The 19,925-nt window shown below is 29.9% G+C and overlaps 1 protein-coding gene across 1 annotated transcript; it reads right to left on the bottom strand.

Moving 5' to 3' along the window:
* Nucleotides 1-11,322: 11,322 nt before the first annotated feature.
* Nucleotides 11,323-15,006, bottom strand: LOC120263962 (transmembrane emp24 domain-containing protein p24delta3-like). The gene is made up of 5 exons (XM_039271943.1): nt 15,001-15,006; nt 13,290-13,448; nt 12,544-12,753; nt 11,568-11,644; nt 11,323-11,449 (listed from the first exon to the last, which is right to left on the bottom strand). The coding sequence occupies exons 1-5, from the start codon at nt 15,004-15,006 to the stop codon at nt 11,323-11,325; spliced, it is 579 nt and encodes a 192-aa protein (XP_039127877.1).
* Between the last annotated feature and the right edge of the window lie 4,919 nt (nt 15,007-19,925).

The following is a 19,925-nucleotide window of genomic DNA, read 5'->3' as shown; positions in this document are numbered from 1 at the left end:
ATAGGAGAAGATTAACTTGAGAATCAACCATTAATCTATACTTGTATACATATTTGTGACTTTCTCATCCATTAATTTTTGCAAATCTAATATCATAAAAATCAATTAGACTCTTTGTATTTTTTAAAGTATTGGTATATGCTTCAGTTATGAGTAAATAAATATTGCATAAGAATGAAGGTTGATCTTTCATGATGGATCTGATCACCCTGTTTAACAATGTGTTGGTTTATAGAAGGCATGACATAGCTGTGAACTTGCATCAACTATAGTATTGAACATTACGACAACTTATTTTAGTACAAATCTAGGATAGATCTTTGATAGATAGGTGTTAGTTCTTACATAAAAAGAAAATTTTTATTTGTACTTAGAATGAGTCTTGCATGCTGAATTTAGGTTTCATTACAGGCCATGCTACAAAATCCTTCTTGTATTTATGTAATAAATTAAGAACATAATTTTTCTGGAGATATTTAAAGAAACTAAGTTCATTATAAATCACCTATGGCATACATTATTTTCTACATACTTAAGACATAAATAAAAGTCCAAGATGGTGTGCCACAACAACACTCATAGACCTAGTTAAGCTTGAAAAACCATTCCCCATTTCCCAAATTTTATTTATTCGAAAAACAACTATATATGTCAAATGAATGATATTTTCCATATAAGAATTTTCACCTATTGTTTTCATGTATTCATTATGATGGAAATTAAGCATAGTAGTCAAATGGATGATATTTTCTCCTATTGTTTTCATGCATTTATTAGGATGTAATTTTCTCCTGCAACTCAATTAGTAGTCAACAATATTTGTTCAATCTATGCATGCTTCATTCTGCAAATCATGTCAGTAGTCTTAATTCTCCTGTTAATGAAAGATTGAATGGAGAGTGTTAATTAGCAAGAAAATTAAATTATCTTGTTCTCTATCACAATATTACATCTAGTTAAATTATGTTGGAATGCTGAAATAGTTTTCAAATTTCAATCTCATGCAGACCTCTAAACAATCCAAGGCAACGTGGACAAGATCAATAGAATGTCTTCTAAATTTTTTTTCCCATGTCATTTATTACCATTAACCTAAATCAAGTATAACTCTCATTTGTTACTGTTTTCAAGACAATTATACTAATGATTCTATTATATTCTACTCCTTATGATAACTTTTTTCCCTAAATCGCATATGAATGTTGTTTTCTAGGACAGAGACATTAATTTTATTGTAGGACTATGAATTACTCTAATTAGAATAAGATATTATGGTGACATTAGAAAAGCTACCACATCTTAGACAATTAGGATTAGGCCCCAATTCATGAAATGGTCAGCAAATGATGCAAGGTACTACTTGTGTTGAATATTAGAATCATATAGGACAACATGTGATTAATTGAAACCAAGCCAATTCAATCATTTCTAAAATTGAATATAGTTACTATATTTATAATTCTTTGATCATCACTTTATTTAAAACAAAGAAGGATCAAAAAACAAACACTGAGATTGATGGTTGAAATGTAATTGGTCTACTTCTCAATAGTGTTCAGTAAGTTCATCTTTTTTAGTTTAAGTTGTGTTTTTGCAAAAACAGCTCAAAAGTTTTGAAATAGAATTTGATCTTGTGCTGGTGAAAACTAATGTCTAGTGGATATTGTTAATTGGTTAAAATTTATGACATTCTGTTTGACCAACTATAAAACATAATATTAGATTAATAATATTGATATTTGAACCATGCTTGTAAGTTTTAAATATTTTGATAAACTTTGAACCTTGTCATTTGATCTGTACTATTTAAGAATGATGTCAAGTGGATGCTATTAATTGCTTGAAGTATGTGTCAATCTATTTCAGTATTAATATAATCTAAAATTAGATTAATGATAGTGATATCACCTTATTGATTTTTTTTTTAGAAGATAGTACTTAGTGGTCATCTTGGTGGGGTGAGGGTACCTCAACTTGAACATAGCATGTTATTATTTTTCTCCAACTTAGAGGAGTTTATAGATTGCTCTACTCCTAAGATCAAAAGCATATGCCTAAAGATACACTTATTAAATACATATTATTATTTTTTTCTATACTACCTTTCTACATATGAAAGGCTCTAACTAAACATATTATAGGTCCATTATATGTAAACAATTTTTTTTTATTAATGCTTTTGATTTTTTTTTTCAGAAATTAACATGGCAATTAATAAGTCTTGGAATGAATCTTTGACTATATACTTTTGATTTTTTTTTTATGATTTTTTTAATGAAGTGAAAAATTTTCTTGAGTATGCATTATATCATGTGAGAGATGAAGACATGAGAATTAAATCTCTGTGTGGATTGTTGCAATAGATATCTACTAAATAGAGAAGATATCCATATCTACTTTATTATATAGGGGAATGATGCAATATATATATGTATTCCTCATTATTTTTTTATGTCAATCATGCATATGACCATTTCTTGGGACTAGTTTGATGTTGAACTTCTTTTTCTTTATTCATAAAATTAAACATGCAGTGGAGAGTAATATCATGTTGTGTATCTGCACAGAAATATGGATGGGATACTAATCAATGATCATGATCTTCAAAAGCATCTTTATTTCAAGGATATGTTCATCCATAGATGCGGATTTCAATTCTCACTTGATTCCACTGCAATTGTAAGCTACAATTGTAGTTTCCATATAATAATTTATTGTTATATTCTCTTAACATAAATAATGTTTATCACTTCACACATATAAATGTAACTTTGTAGGTATCTAAGAAAATTAAAGGAGAATGTGAGAAATAAAGTTAAAGTAGAAGGCTCCATATGCAATGGCCGCTTAGTCAAAGGAAGCATCAATATTCTGCGCACATTATTTCAAACCACGTGTGAAGATAAGGCTTCAAAAGGTGCCACGTAATGTTGACATCGAAGAAGATATAATAGAATGTCCTTAAAATTTATCAATTTTCATACATCCTAGAAGGACTTTAGGAAAATAAAAAATCAAGTATCTTACTGAAGAAGAATATTCGGTGGCACATATATACATTTTATTAAATTGTCCAAAAGTGAAACCATTCATAAAGTATAGTAATTTTTTTTTCAAATTCAAGTATTAGGTTGCTTTTGACTTTATACTAATTTGTTTTAATATGTGAAGTATCTATGTCGATGAGTTGCGCTCAGTGTATCCACAAATTGAAGATAGACACATTGATGAGAAATTGGAATGTGAATTTGTAATATGGTTATACAATTTTGCACATGATCCCTCCAAAAATATTTCCAATCAATTCTTGAAAGACTTGTCAAAAGGACCGTTGAGAAGCTATAAGTCTTACAGTGGATGAATAGTGAATGACTATAAATTTCATACAACAAGTCCTAGTTCAAATAGCATGACAATAAATAGTGGTGTATGCATAAAGTGTACAAAATATACTACAGATGAAAATGACTACTGTGGCCAATTATGGGAAGTTTTATGTATAGAGTACTAGGGATTACTAATCAAGCAAACCATTTTGTTTAAATGTGATTGGTTTGATCCAACACTAAATACGGGAATAAAATGTCATTTGCAATATAAACTAGTGGACGTCAACCATAAGTGGTTCTTCAATAAATATGAACCTTTTGTTCTTGTCGTTCAAGCAACACAAGTTAATTATACAACGTACCCTAGCTTAAAGCGTGACAAAGTTGATTGGTGGGCAATATTCAAAGTAAAAGTTAGATCAATTGTAGAGCTTCCTAAACAAGTTTCTGGGACAACATCAGTATCACGTGAAGCACCTTTCCAATAAGATGAAATGGAAGCCCCTTTCATACACATCAATGTGTTTGATGCACAACAGTCTCTAAATGATCCAAGTGGGGCTCTAATTGAAATAGATGATTAAAAGTAGAGAGTGAAGAGGAGCCTCTACTTGAATCAAAAAGTAATGATGAAGGGATGAAAATTATGGATTTTAAGAAGTTGAAAGTGATAGTCAATGAATTAAGGTAAATTTATAAATGAAGTTCTGTCAGTAACAATAATTAAATCAAATACTTATAATAACAATACTAATTTGTACATTTTATTGTATTTGTATATATTCTAATGTGACAGTGATTGTTCAAGCAAGATTAGAGGGGTCGTAGAGGAGGTTCTACTTACAGAGGTTTCATTCAATCAGTTTAGACATAGTAGCTCACCTACGGATTAAGAGACTCACTAATACTCTAAGCATGATGACCATGATGAAGGTTCAACTTTCGTGACATGGCGGACTCTAGCGTGTGTAACTTCTACACCTATTCATTATCCTATCCATTATCGTCACCTGTTGGTAATCCATTTCGTGGGTCGTTGTCATCTTCTGTTTCTACTCCTTGTGCTAGTGGATGTGCTACTCATGATGGCGATCGTCCTACTATGCCTCCTAGTGGAAATCAAACATCATCAATGGATAGCTTGATCCATGCTACAAGTTTGGGGAGAATGCACATACAAGTAGTGAATAGAGAGTAAGTTTTAAAATTTATTAGTTTTATGGGTAATTGTTTAATGCAAGTAATTTATTTTGTTTATTGTTGTTAACTTTTATATTTGGTTGTCATAGTTTTTGTTTATTTTTAGTTTGCATCCTTTTGATGTTTGTGCTTGACGGATCACACTATCTTTAATGAAAGAATAGACAAGAATGGTTACTGTTGGAAGAATGTTTCTAAAGAGACGAAAGACTTCTACTGGAATGAATTTCAGGTTTTTAAATAACCACTAGTAAAAATGGAAAATTGATATAATTTATTTTTTTTTTATTTTGTCACACATAAATTTTGTTTCTTTTGCTTTCATTAAATTAGATTAATATATGTAAGGTTCCACATTGAAGCGGGGTATTTTTTTTTATTTTTTATTTTAGGTCATTGATATCAAATGGTTTTTTTACATATGTTATTTGAATGTATTTATCAATTTTTTTCTTATAAATTCATAAATTATACATTTTTATTTTATTTTATTTTTATTTTTTTGGAAAAAAATATCTAACCTTAAAACCTCTTATTAAGTGAGAATTAAGCCTTTAAAATTATGAATGATGTAAAAGTTCCTTGGTTATCATTCAAAGATCAAACAAGATCGTGTACAATTCTTGTGATAGATTACATGTAACTCTTATGATACCTTTATGCCACACAACCATTTATTGATGGCCAATTTAAACAACTAAAAAAATTAGTTAGGCCGAGCTAGAAAGAGAACACAATTACCTATAGGATATCAGCAAACATAGAAATGTTTGCTAAGTAGCAAAGGCTTATAGATCATTTCAAAAAAGTAATAATATAGAATTTACGCATATGAATTTATCCCATTTGTTAATTATTTAAATATATAGTCTAAACAAGGCGGGGACGTCGGATTTATGGGATGGGCTCCCAAGCATCTATTTTTTTTAATCCCTAGTTATCGCAGAGCTCATCTACATGTACATCATCTAAACAAGGACCTACAGGTAGAGCTGTCAAAACAGGCCGGCGAGGCGAGCTGGCTGACCATTTAGCGGGTTGGTATGACCCAACCCACCTTGGGTTAGTGGGTTGAGCAGACCGGCCCACTAAAAATATAAACCAATTAAAAATTATATATATATATATATATATATATATTTTAACAAACCAAACCAAAACAAAAAAAAAAATTATTAAAGCACAAAAGAGAATACAAAAGATAGATTTCAAAAAATATTTTCCATGTGAGGTTATAATAAATCACACAACTAAAATAATAAAATAAGTAAATAACAGCATATCCAACCAAATTAACCAATTAACCCAACATTCAAAAACATTCCCACATCAACAACCATAGATAAGAGAAATATCAATACCATGATACTACATAAAGCACCTAAAACATTTATCCTCATTTATCATCCATTAAAAAATTAAAAACAACAACAATTCCCACATGCCAACTTAAATTTCTAATTGATAATGGAAATCAACCCCCTCCTTCCTATTTATAAGCAAAACAATCTTCTAAAATTCCAACAAAAAGTATCTTCCCATCAATAATGAAATAGTCTTTCAACCATTAGACAAAAATATATTTCATAATTCTTCATGTCTCTCTCCCTCTTAAGTCTTAAAACATACAATAATAGAGTTCATTACAAATTTAAAATTCATCAACCACTAAATCAAATCATTCAAATTTTTCTCTTCTCCATCTCCTCCTTCCATTCTATCTCCATCAATAACTTCAAGAATACTTGGATCCTCACCGGATGTAGTTGGTTTAATATTTTGCTTCATCATCATTATCTACATAAAAAAACCCCAAATATAAAAATTAGTTAAAAATTAAATTTAAAAATAAACAAATATTTAAAGATTTCAACCAAATAAACAATTTAAATTACTAACTTGTAAATTAACAATGTTATACTCATGCAACCAATTACGGGTGCAAATAAGAGCATGTACTTTCTCATGGAGGGTACAACTTCTATATTTGTTGAGCATAAGAGCGTTAATAGAAAAGGCCGATGTGACAGTTGTTATTGGGATAGCCAAGACATCACCTACCATTAATGCAAGAATTGAGAATCTATGCTTATGATTTTTCCAATACTCCAACACATGCAAATCTTCATAATATGCAAATTCAAGCTTTGGCTCCTCCAAATAAAGATCCAATTAAGATTTCCCCACACTTGTAATTGATTGGCTCTCAAATGCTTTAATTTCTTACAATTAATAATTAGCATATGTTATCATAAAAAAATACAAACAAATTAGAGAAAATATAAATATAGAAAGAAAGTGATAGAGCACTTACATCAAAGATTCTTTTGCCCTTGCCTTTAATTCCTCCACCACCTTGTCTAGATGTAGGTGTAATGATAGAAGAAGATTGTGGTTGTGAAGGACTTGACTTATTAGCATTTGAATAATGCTCAAAAAGTGTGTATAGCTTTGTTCTCAAAAGTGATATTTTCTCTTAGCATTTAGTAGAATCACTCTTAACCTTTCCATAAAAATACTCCAACATTGACAAATTAATTCGTGGGTCAAGGATAGCCCCAAATGAAAGCACCATGCTATATTGTCTCCAATATTTATCAAATTTTTCTTTAATCCTTCTACACATATTACTAATCATCACATCTTCAGTTGACAAGTTTTCTTTTAATAAAATTTCAATCTTCCAAACTTGCATAAAATACAAGTTTGATGTAAGATAAGATGATCCCGATATCAAGTTGGTAGTGTCATAGAATGGCTTCAAGAACTCATATATTTTCTTTCCTCTTTTCCATTCTTCATTTTAAGAACAATACTTATAATTTCTATGATTCAATTTAAGAGAAGTGAAATACCCTTTTATATTTAATGACACTATCCAACATCAAATTTGTCCAATTACAATGGGTGGATACATCTAATTGCAAGCCAGTACTAGTGTCGATGTTGTCAACTGGGCCCACAAATTTTTTTCATTATTCTACTTTTTGAACTCTTCACATATTTGACAGATTTTTTGGTTTTATGCAAAGCATCATGAGCTACTTTCAAACCTTTTTGCAATGAGATTTAAAATATGAGTAGAACAACGAATATGAAAAAATTTGCCACCACATAACAAACTATAATGCAAAGACAGCTGCTCTTTCAAAATATCTTGCATATTATCATTGCTAGATACATTATCTAATGTCAAAGAAAACATTTTTTTCTCAATTCTCCATTCTTTTAAAAATACAAATAACTTTGCAGCCAATTCAACTCCCGATTGTGGAGGAGGCAATTTAACAAAGTTAAGAATTTTACTATTTAATTTCCAATTTTCATCAACAAAATGTCCTATCAAAGCAAATTTAGCCCTCACTAGTGCATGGAGTCCACACATCTGAAGTTAAGTAAATTCAATTCTGAATATTACCCAAAACATGCTTAAGTTTCCCTTTCTCTCTCACATATATTCTTGTAATATCATAAATAAGAAGATTTCTATAAATGCAAGCACCATCAGGATTTACATATTTTATCCAAGCTCTAATGCCATCATATTCAATAAATGAAAATGACAAATCATGTTTTATAACTGCAGCAACTAATAAGGCACATGCAATTTTTTGATCTACTTTCTTTGACCTTACTTCCCTTCATGATAAAAAAACATTTGTCCTACATTATTTAATTTAATCATTTTGCAGTTATCCTTGTACTGCCTCAATGAAGAAGTCCCATACTTTTTACCCCACATTTGAATTCTTTTTTTACATCCCTTGTATTTTGCTATTTGTATGCTATCTTGACCCACATCTTTCTTTATAAAAAAAATTCCAAACATCAAAAAATTCTTTCACCTTTTTACTTGTCTTCTTACCCAATTTAGTGCTTTCCAATTCTTCTTCATCTAAGTTCACACTTTGTATTCAAAGAGGTGGGACTCCATGATTTTTAATTTATCCTACAAATATGTATGAAAAATATAAGAAATGATAAAATGGTAAGATATAATAATCAAATCTTTGATAATGATAAGATATATAGACTAGTGTATATATATATATATATGTGTGTGTGTGTGTGTGTGTGTGTGTGTGTGTGTGCGCGCTCATAACAATAACAATAACAAAAGGCTCACTAGACTAATTAATTATCATATATATATGACATAATTAACCATACTTTTTAAATTTAGTCAAAGGAGGTGCATCCTTTCATGAGTTTACATACCAGTGAGTTCTTGAATTCGAAGTCTTCTATGTATAGTTTCTATTAAGTAGTCAACCACTTATTTAGAACCAATGGAAACTCTTCCATCGGTCTTAAATTTATCATTTTTTTAATTCACATTTGCTCAGATTAAACTTGTTGAGAGAACATGTCCTATTTAATTAATATAGTGTTTCCCTATAATACTTAAATTCCTAAGAACAAAAGCTTACTATACTAATCCCCACCACCACAATTCTTCTCTACTTTATTCACTCAAACCCATAACTAGCTAGGAAGAGATATACTTTTATTTCAACATGGAATTTCTTCCCGCCATCAATCAAGTATTAAGACTAATGATGCAGCAGCTTCTAATATTGAAGCATAAGGGAGAGTTCTTCAATAGAAGGTCAAACTCCAAGAAGAACTCCTCAACTCCTGGGACCCTTTGAAACTAGCCCATGCAATTGGATATTAATATTAATATTGATTAATATTATCATGTGAATACACGGATAATTAAAGCCGCCACTGGCCCACTAGACTAATTAATTCATCAACTAAAAAAAATTATAACCAAATCTTTTTTGACTTAATATCATGTGAACTAGAAGGAAACTCATAATACAAGCAGCCACTAGACTAATTAATTCATCAACCAAAATTAATAATTAATTCATCATGTGAACCAGAAGAAAGAAGATGATGTCAAATTGGCAATAGATCATTATCAACCAACATAAACGAATCATTTACAAACATCTACCTCAAGTGCAAGATTGAATAAAAATGGGTTTGAGTAGCTACTTTGATCTCCTCCTTAACTCCATTTGATTGCCTTGTGAGAGAGTGATCTCCTAATTGACTGATTTTCTTCCCTTTTGATTACCTTATAAGAGAGTGTTCTCCTCTTTTGATTGTCCAGTGAAAGGGAGATTCAGTGAGAGAGCCAGAGACTAGAGAGATATGTGTGAAAGAGAGAAAAAGAGAGGGAGAGAAGGACGAGTGGGGTTCGGGACTTTGGAAACCTCTTCACGAGGATAGGGAGTGTAGGGGCAAAAATGGGTTGATCAACGATGGACGCCTGGTGATGGGAATGAAGGGAGACGATGCCGTGTGGCGATGAAAGGCAGAGATGTGGCAGACCTGGAGGTGAAGGGTGGATCAGTTAGGGTTCGTGAATCGTGAGAACTGAGAATGAGAAAGAGGTTCGGCTGAGATGAGATTCAATAATTTTAATTCATCAGATCTTTAAATATATATATATATTAAATGAAAAGGGCCGGCTAGCCTTCCCAAAGCCCACCCTGCCCCACCTAGAACCGTAACCCAAACAAGTTGACTTGTTTAGGCCCACTTCCAAATGGGCCTACAAAAGACCAACCCCAACCCTCCAATTTTTGTTGGAGGGGCAAGACGGCCCGACAAGTTAGGCCCGTTTTGACAGCTTTACCTGCATGCTAATATTAGACAGGCATGCAATATTGTTGAGTTGCTTTTCATCTACAGGTATATCATCTAAGAAGCTACATGTTAATGTTAGATAGTTGTGTGAGACTGTTGATCAGCTACAAGATAATAACAAGGAGCTTCATGAAGGTCTGTACAAGATGAAGGATAATAACAAGGAGCTTTAGCAAAGTCTGCACAAGATGAGGAAAGAGAGAGATCAATATCGTGACCTAATGATGAGTCAGGTGCTGGATATGATGATGCAGTTCGAGCCTAGGATCCTTCAAAACTCACAGTTCACTCAAGACTCATAGCAGCTAGTGATAATCATGATATTGATTACTTAGATGAGTTGTAGTTTATTTGTTATTTATTATCATTTTTTATTTGTTAAACAAACGTTTTTGGGCATCTATTATCTACATAAATTAATGAAATCATTATTTGTCAGCTATATTGGTTGAACAAATTAATTTGTTATAACAGATATTATTTATATGAATTATCAAAATAAAACAGTATTTTTATTTTTTAATTAGGGATTTAGAAACAAATGAGAAAAAGATTAATTTGTTTTTAAAATATAATTATATATATATATATATATATATATATATAATTGTAACAACAGATTTGCAACGGAATCATTTTTGTTTCTAATAAAAAAATTTAAAACAAATTATTTTCCGTTTCAAATCCGTTTCTATATTTGCAATGAATTTGAAACGGAATTTTTTCGTTGCTATTTTCAACATTTAAAACGGAATTTATTCCGTTACAAATCTGTTTCTAACATATAAAATAAATTGCTATTTCCGTTTCTAATAAATTAGCAACGAGCTTTTTAGAAACCAAAAAAATCCGTTTCTAACCTTAGAAACAGAAAATGTTATTTGTAAACTGCAATTTTCTTGTAGCCTATACTAGTATTTCAACAAAATTAGTAGTAATTGTCCAAATTACACCTCTTATGCAACATTATAATCGAGTTCAAATATAACTATAAAAACAACAAAAAAAGAAAAATGGCATCAGAAGAAACCTAAATATTATAAAAAAAAAAAAGTGAAAATTCAATTCAGTCATATCGCATTCCAAGACTTGAAGTTTACAAAGGAAAATCTAAATGAGCTTCTTCTTTCTAAAGTAGACCCTTTAAGTGGGACAACTGCACAGCAGAAGCCAGAATGCAAACACCAAGAGACATCATGCTAAACCAAACCACTCTACTGTTTGTTTTCTCACTCATATCCCTCATATTTGCTTCCCTGTTTTCATAATTTAAAAAAAAAAACATATGAATCAAACATTTTGGTAATTAGGATATTAAACATAACTCAAATATATGTATATATATATATATAACGAAGCTTAATTATTTATTACTTGTCCTTGAGGAGCAACAATTTCTCATGCATTGCCTTCACAACCATCTCTAGCTTCCTTAGCTCCAATTCCACACCCTAAGAATAACAACAACATTTGAGTAAATAATAGTTATAAATTCAAGAAAATGTGCATAAATAAAAATTGAAAAAAAAATAAAAATAAAAATCATCCCCACAAGTATGTGTCTACATGCTCATTGAAAGACTATTATCAATTAAAATCACAATGAGAAAATATATTATGAAGTCTTTTTCTTTTTAACAAAATGCTTTTCACGGAGAGAGAGGGTTAAAACATTAAAGAACGGAATAATTATCATTGATCTGAGCTATCTATGGACAAGAAGAGCAAGGGAGATTGATTATATATTATCAAGCTAAACTAGTACATTAAATCTCCAAGTATAATGCTAAACTAGACATATAATTTTCTTAATAATAATATTCGGAAATATAGATTATGTTCAACGAACAACTCCTAGCATATTAAAATAATAGCTAGTCATATTTTATCATTCACATTGACTATATTAACATACTAAGATATTAAATATATTTCACCAGAGAGACCAGTGAATCTCCGAAAATCATTTTCTTTAATGACACTATTCATGTTGCAGTAGAAAATTGAAAAACACTCCAAGACAATGACAAATCAAAATTAGACTGCCTTTCTTTAACATAAAGAAGATAAAAGAGGGAGCCAATATATATATATATGAAACATATATAATCAAAAGCTTTAATTGAATTGAATTTCCTATCATATATACACATGAAATGTACAAAAGATGGCCTAGCTTCATTACTATGGGAATCTGTAAGCAATTAATTAAAGACGTATAATATGATCGATTTGCTTAACACCAAGAATATGTGCTTTTAAATCTTGCAAAGAAAATGATATGTTAGACATATGAAATTGATTTGATATGAGTTATTGCAATTAAAAGGTATATCAAAAGAAAAATAACCTCGATCTTTTCTTTTCTAGCAACAGATGCCCAGTCTCTAGCCGCAATGCCGATCTTCCAGTTAAGATTAATGTTTGCGCTGCTGCCATCTTTCGACGGATCGACAGAGAAACATGCCTGGTAGTTGCCTGAATCAGAGGTTGTGAATGCAAACTCACCTTCTGTGGCATTGCTTTTCTGATGAATTATGGTCCCATATGGTGTTGTTACCTGTAAATAATCTATTATGACTTCTGCAAAAATTCTCAATAAATTAAGTAGAGATGTAAATTAAACTCTTTCATTTTCCATTAATGATCATGCCATGCATCAAGATAATTGGAATGAAAATTTATCAAGAAAACATTTTGATCTAAAATTTAGATGAATAATGATTTATCAAGTCTCTCACGTAATTAATAATACTCATATATTTTTCCTAAATTCAGAAATGTTATAAATATAAATTGAACATTGTGATAATCAATGTTCAAGATAATGTCAAATGCTCTCAAACACAAAGCACATAAACTAAAAAAATCTCAACATTTATATTCTCAAAATGTAAATTAATAGACAAATTATAACACTGTTTCTTCACAAATCGGCATCCAATATCTTTCAGTTTACAAGAACAAAAATAGATATATATGTAAACAAAATTTTTCATTCGATTCAATCCAAAAATAATTATGCTTATACATGCAAATCAATATGTTAACCAAATTAACTGATATGGAACTATTAATTACTCTAACAAATTTTACCTTGGCGGAGATAATAGGCAATCCATGATGAAGTTGCCCATTGTCATGAACGACGACAACTGAGTACTCACCGAGAACAATGTTGTCAGCCTGGATCTCCTCAGAGATACACTTCGTCTCTCCGGCCGGAACATTCAGCCAGACAGCTTCAGTCCCCAGCGGCCATGCAGAGAATAGCTAGTACTAGCAAGACTATCATAATCAAAATCTTATTGAAAATATAATTACTGTGATAAATATATAGAACTAGCTCTTTGTATTAATTTGTTGCAGTTTTGATTTGAAGGGAAGAAGATGGATGAGATCTCTGGCTGGAGTTTTTGGATTCATTTTGTTCGTTTCTTTCGGCATGAGGTTCTTGGGAAACTACCCGCGGAAAGCGGGAGAGTTTGTGATGTGGATTATCATTATGTGCGCTTTCAGATTCGTGTGTTGATAGAGATGTCCAGATCCTTGGCCTTTGTTAGAGTGAGTTTTTCAGTGTATAAAATGTTCAAATTATTAATTTTTTTTTTTTATTAATGTGATGAGCCACCTTGCACATCTTATTTATTCTTAAATTATATATTGATAGTTCACCACAAGAAAACTGGTATTTCGCGGCGGTTTTTATAGCATTTACCGCCACCTGGCGTCGCGAAGCATTTGGTGCCGGTTTCAAACAACCGCCGGAATAACCGCCGTGAATCGAAATCTGCATTTCGCGGCGGTTTTAAAACCGTCGCGAAATGCGTATGTTGTTTGACAGGTTTTCTTTCGCGGCAGTTCATTAACCGTCGCGAAATGCACTATTTGTTTATTTTCCGGCGGTTTTAAAATTGTCACAGATTACAATGTTCTGCATTTCGTGACAGTTATATGAATGTCGCGAAATGTAGTTGGGTACATTTCGCGATGCTTTTTACAATCGCCGTGAATTTTGTTTTAATTTTATATTATTTTATGAAATCATTTCGCGACGTTTAGAAAACCGCCGCGACATACAAATAAATGATTTTTTTTATTATTTTGATTTTTTTTTTAAATGCTTACCTGTTTTTTATAATATTTTAAATAATCCCAATTTTTGTCATTCATATCATTCAAATGTATTCATTTCAAATATAAAAAATTAATGAAAAAGTTATTAATAATTCAACAATAATCAAACCAAAGTATTATCTACAAATTTGTTCAACCTTTTAAACAACATATGAAATTAATTGTACACTTTCTAAAAATTGAACAAAAAAATTGCTTACAAACATTAAATAAAATATTACATGACTTGTCTAATAAAATTTGTTAAAATAACAACAAAACATTCAACAAAATTTTGCACACTTACTCTCAAATAAATGTTAAACATTATTTACAAACATTTAAGAAACAATCCTAGAAGACAAAATATTTCACACCTGTTCTCAAATAAATGTCAAACATCATTTAGAAACATTCAACAAACTATTTCACTCAACAATATGTTGCACACTTATTCTCAAATAAATGTCAAACATGGTTTTGAAATATCAAACAAAAAATCCACTTAACAAAATGTTGCACACTTGTTCCCAAATAAATGTCAAACATGGTTTACAAACATTCAACAAACAATTCCACTCAACAAAATGTTGCACATTTGTTCCCATATAAATGTCAAACATGTTTTAGAAACATTCAACAAATAATTCCACTTAACAAAATGTTGCACATTTGTCCTCAAATAATTGTCAAACATGGTTTACAAACATTATAATAATAATAAACTAGAGATTTTTAATTTGGCAGAACCTTGTCTTGACTTGGTTTGACATGCTTATCTTGTTATTTCCGGACTCTAAATCTTATAGAATGTATATAATATTACAATTTTCTTTCGACATAGTAAGTTCATTATATTCCCTTCAACTACATATAAAAATTCATGTGCTTATTTAAATGGGTTAAATTAGCCTAAATACACAAATACTAAATGGGTTAAATTAACTAGTTCATCAAAGTGATTATTTTTCGTTTTACAATCCAATATATTTCCAATGGAATACGAAATGGTTTCACAAATCTGATGGTTCCACACCATGAGAACATGCTGGTAGTTGATCAAGCCAAGGATTTACATTGTTTCCCACTGCCAAAAAAGATCTAATTGTAATTCTTTTGGGTTATTTTTATTTTTGTTTTATTTCATCATCATGCACACCATTGTATTTTCAACTTATTTGATTACTTTTTTTTGGTACAGTGTGATTGATCAACATGTGATTCTCTTCCATCTTGCATCACTGTATTACACAATTAAAAGAATGCAAGGATGGACTTTATGATGGAAATTGGTAGGGGATTGAACTTGAGTTCTTGTTTGAATCTACAATGTGGAACTTCTCAAACCCTTTTTGATCAATGACTTGGGGATTGACACAATTGAGTATGTTCTAGTATCATCATCATTTGTGCTATATTGTATTTCATGTTTGATTGTCACAGTGTTGTATTTTTTTTATATTATTATTATTTTTTAAAATCCTTGTTATGGAGTGAATTCTAATCCTTGTGGCATATGTTCTCTTTTATGGTTTAGATTGTGGCTTTTATGAGATAAACCAAATTAATGGGTATGACTTAAAACTAAACTGGATAAAATAACCGTGAGAAAATACTGAAATCCAAGAAAAAAAAATTCATATAAACCCTTTGATTATACAACAACTGCAACTCCCTAAATTTTGTTACAAAAAAAAACCTATAATAATAATAATGCCTGCATAAATTTTAATAAAAATAAGCATAACTTATTTAAAAGTTCGAATACATAATTTTAGAAACTTAAATGACTTTCGCATCCAAGTTCAACAACAAAGCACAGCACTTACTTCTACACTAATATCAGTCTTGCAAGTTCTGAAAGTTCAGTAAAACTATATATTGGCAGTAGAACCAAACAAGTCATATTTTTATCTTTCAAACTTTTCCCACATAAACATAAACTGCAACTGCAACGCTTTATCTTTGTAATGGTGTGGAACCATCAAATGGTCCCCATCTGACCAACCTAATGGACCCCCTTTAAAATATATACAGGGAGGCGGGCCCACATAGAATAGATGAAAGTTGTCGTTGTCTTGGTTGTTCAAGAGAATATAAGCATCATAGATAGAATGAGAACAAGAAGAACAAAGGAAAAACCTGAAGGAAAAGAAGGTGCTCAGGATGGTATACCAGAAAACTCTCTTGGAGAGGGTTCAGGCCTGTGAAGAAGCTGGTGCGGACACGAACGTCGATGCAGCAACGGCCACAACCCTAGAGGAGCACGGGCAGACGGTGAAGGAGCTCGATTTGGTGGGCGATTCAAATTTTTAGGGATTTTTAGGAGCCAACTTTTGGGAACGAGAGACGCCACCTTTTAGGAGCCAATTTTTAGGGATTTTTAGATATTTTATTTCTATTTAAAACTTTTGTTGTGAAATATATATATAGATATACCTTTCACTGCAAACAAAGAAATTTTAAAATTCTATATCCTTATTTATTGAAATTGAAATATGGATATAATATTTATATGTTATTCAAAATGTGAGTGACTCCTAATGTCAATTTATAATAATATTTTATATTAAATTAATAGATATAGCTAACTTTAAGTAACTAACTAATTCAATAATTAAATAAATAAAATATCTAAACCTAAGTTATAAATTAACAAAATACTAGGATGGAAGCTAGTGCTTACCGTATGGGAAGCAAATTGTTCAAAAGAAAATTTAATAAAATAAAAATTGATTAAAACCAAAACACTCAATATTTTATATATATAGTTAAAAACTTTAAATATATATAGTATATATTAAAAATACAATATATACAATATATAATATTATATATACTAAAAATATAGCATGCCACTTTTAAAAAACCCCTTGAAAAGTCAAAAACCAAAACAGATGCTATATTATATCCAATGAAACAAACACCCACAATATATATATATATATATATATATATATATATATATATATATATATAATTTTTTAAAAACTCTAAAAACTTTTAATAAAATAAATAAGTGTGTATACCATTTAAGAAATACTAAGGAAACTATAATAATATAACTAAATATATATTTTTATAGTATAATAAATAAATTATATTATAATTGATTGATAATGTTTTACTATATATATTAAATAATATATATAACAATTATATTATCATATAATATATATAGTATATATACTATTCATAGTTTAATATAATAATGTAAAGTATAAATTGATACATACATACTAAATAGATAATGAATACTATTAATATAGCATTAAAACAAATTTATAAATGTAATATCACCATATATTATTTAAACCATATGGTTGTTTTATATTGTATTATATATTATTACAATATATATATATATATATATAATGAATATATTATACATATTATATATAATATAGCATATTGTGAGACTGAGGGAAGAATAAAGAGGTTTTAATTTTGTGGAGTGGGATCCACATAAAAAAAAAAAAAAACAAATGGCAGACTGAGGGAAGAATAAAGAGGTTTTAATTTTGTGGAGTGAGATCCATAGAAGCAAATGTCGATCTGAGGAAGAATAAAGAGATTTTAATTTTGTGGAGTGGGATCCACATTAAAAAACAATCAAAACAAAGCAAATGGCAGACTGAGGGAAGAATAAAGAGGTTTTAATTTTGTGGAGTGGGATCCACATAATAAAAAAAAAAAAAAAACCAATCAAATGGCAGTAGGAAGGAAGTTAGGATACTGTTAAATAAGATTAATATTACGTTTATGTGGAATGTCATGTTAGTCTAAGGACCATGGTTTAAAATAAGATTTTCTACAACAAAAAATGATAAAGCACATGATTATTATAAATTGACCTATATAAAAGAAGACATATATTTTAATGAATTAATATTATTTATCTTACAATTTAAAAATTTAAGTTTTTATTTTATTTTATCATCATTTTTGCAATTTAACCCTCACGATCACTCACTAATTTGACTATTTTTAATTTACTAAATTTATAGTTATATTTTCGAGTTCAATTGCCATAATTCTACTTTTGAAATCTCATTCTTATAATTATTCAAATTGATTATGCTCTATTTTTGAAAAATATATATAACAATCTCTCACATTAATCATAAATCAAAAACTAGTTATTTCTAGTGAAAATTTTTAAAATTATAAAAATTTAAATGAAATTTTACTTGGGAAAAATAATATTTTAATTTATTTTTAAATATATAAATATATAAATACTGAAATCATTTGAAACATAATTGTGAGCAAGGGCAGTGGAACATGGTATACCAAACTTTAAAAATTTTTCATTAATTAGATGTTGCCAATTGTCCCAATTATAGGGTATTGATTTGTAAGAACCCTTGACCTTCTTTTCTTTTTAGAGGTGGTTTCTCATGCATAGAACCCTTTTGACACCCAACATACCTATCAAACCTATATATACTTTTTTCTAATTCAACAACAGTTAAACTTACAACTCTCTTAAATTTTATAATAATCCACATATATGCTTAATGAACTTCAAACAATAACATTCAACTTGATTTCCTGAGCCTTTTTTCTTCTCAAAATATTTTTTATTTTTAATATAATAATCTCAATTTGAAAGAAAATACTCAGGATTCTCTAAATAATTACACGGCTTCATTCAAAAGATACGAAAACAATATCAAACATGAAATATGTATATGTATATATTTCATGGGAAAAATAGTAATTCGAAATAAAAATCTGCAAAAAGAAAATAGTTTTGTTTACTAAATTTTGAGTGTTTTAAATTTAAATAAAAACTTAGATTACAAATGAAATCACACTTGGGTTGATTTGCTTTTTTTAAAATAAAAATGAGTATTAAAATATCAAGTTAGGCTAATAATTAATGAGGGATTAATTAATATATAATAATATTTTTAAATTTATTTAATTTAATGAGACTAATCTCAATATAAAAGGAAAAAATAACATTAATATAAAATAAAATAAAAGGAGTAAGAATCCACAACTGCGACGGTATCCTCAGAATCGTCAGAAAATGGATGCATTTAGCGAATCAAGTTAGTAATAAACCGCTCACGTAAATTCAAAACATTTTGCAATGGGTTTTTGAACTCGCCGCGAATTGTTACATTTAGTGGCTAGCCTTATAAATCGCCGGTAAATGGCACGCATTTTTATGATATAGTTTTATAAATCGCCGATATAACTGCCTCGATTATCAGACTTTGCCATGAGCTTGAAATAAACTGCCGCGAAATGCTCGCCAAATGCCGCTTTGTAGTGGTTCCGGTGGGTTAGTGTGATAAGATAAGTCACTCAAAAACTCACTTGAAGATTAGGCACACACACAATCATGCAAGAGAGAAAGACAAGCAAGTTAGTAACCCTAGCCTCGCACAACCTTGCCTACATCCGAGGTCAGCTCGGGAGAAATCAAATCCACTAAAAAAGGCTTAAGAATAAATAATACAACACTATCTCACTCTCTCAAGACAAAGAATATCCCCTTAAGATTAACCGATGCCCACTCTCCTCAACCCTCACCAAAGAGTCTTCTCACTTCGTGGCTCTCCTAAATCTTCAAGCAAGATCTCTTATATAGATGCACCGACG

This window comes from Dioscorea cayenensis, chromosome 6, assembly GCF_009730915.1.
Source record: "Dioscorea cayenensis subsp. rotundata cultivar TDr96_F1 chromosome 6, TDr96_F1_v2_PseudoChromosome.rev07_lg8_w22 25.fasta, whole genome shotgun sequence".
In the NCBI taxonomy this organism is placed as follows: Eukaryota; Viridiplantae; Streptophyta; class Magnoliopsida; order Dioscoreales; family Dioscoreaceae; genus Dioscorea; species Dioscorea cayenensis.
This window is presented reverse-complemented; position numbering and strand designations above follow the sequence as displayed.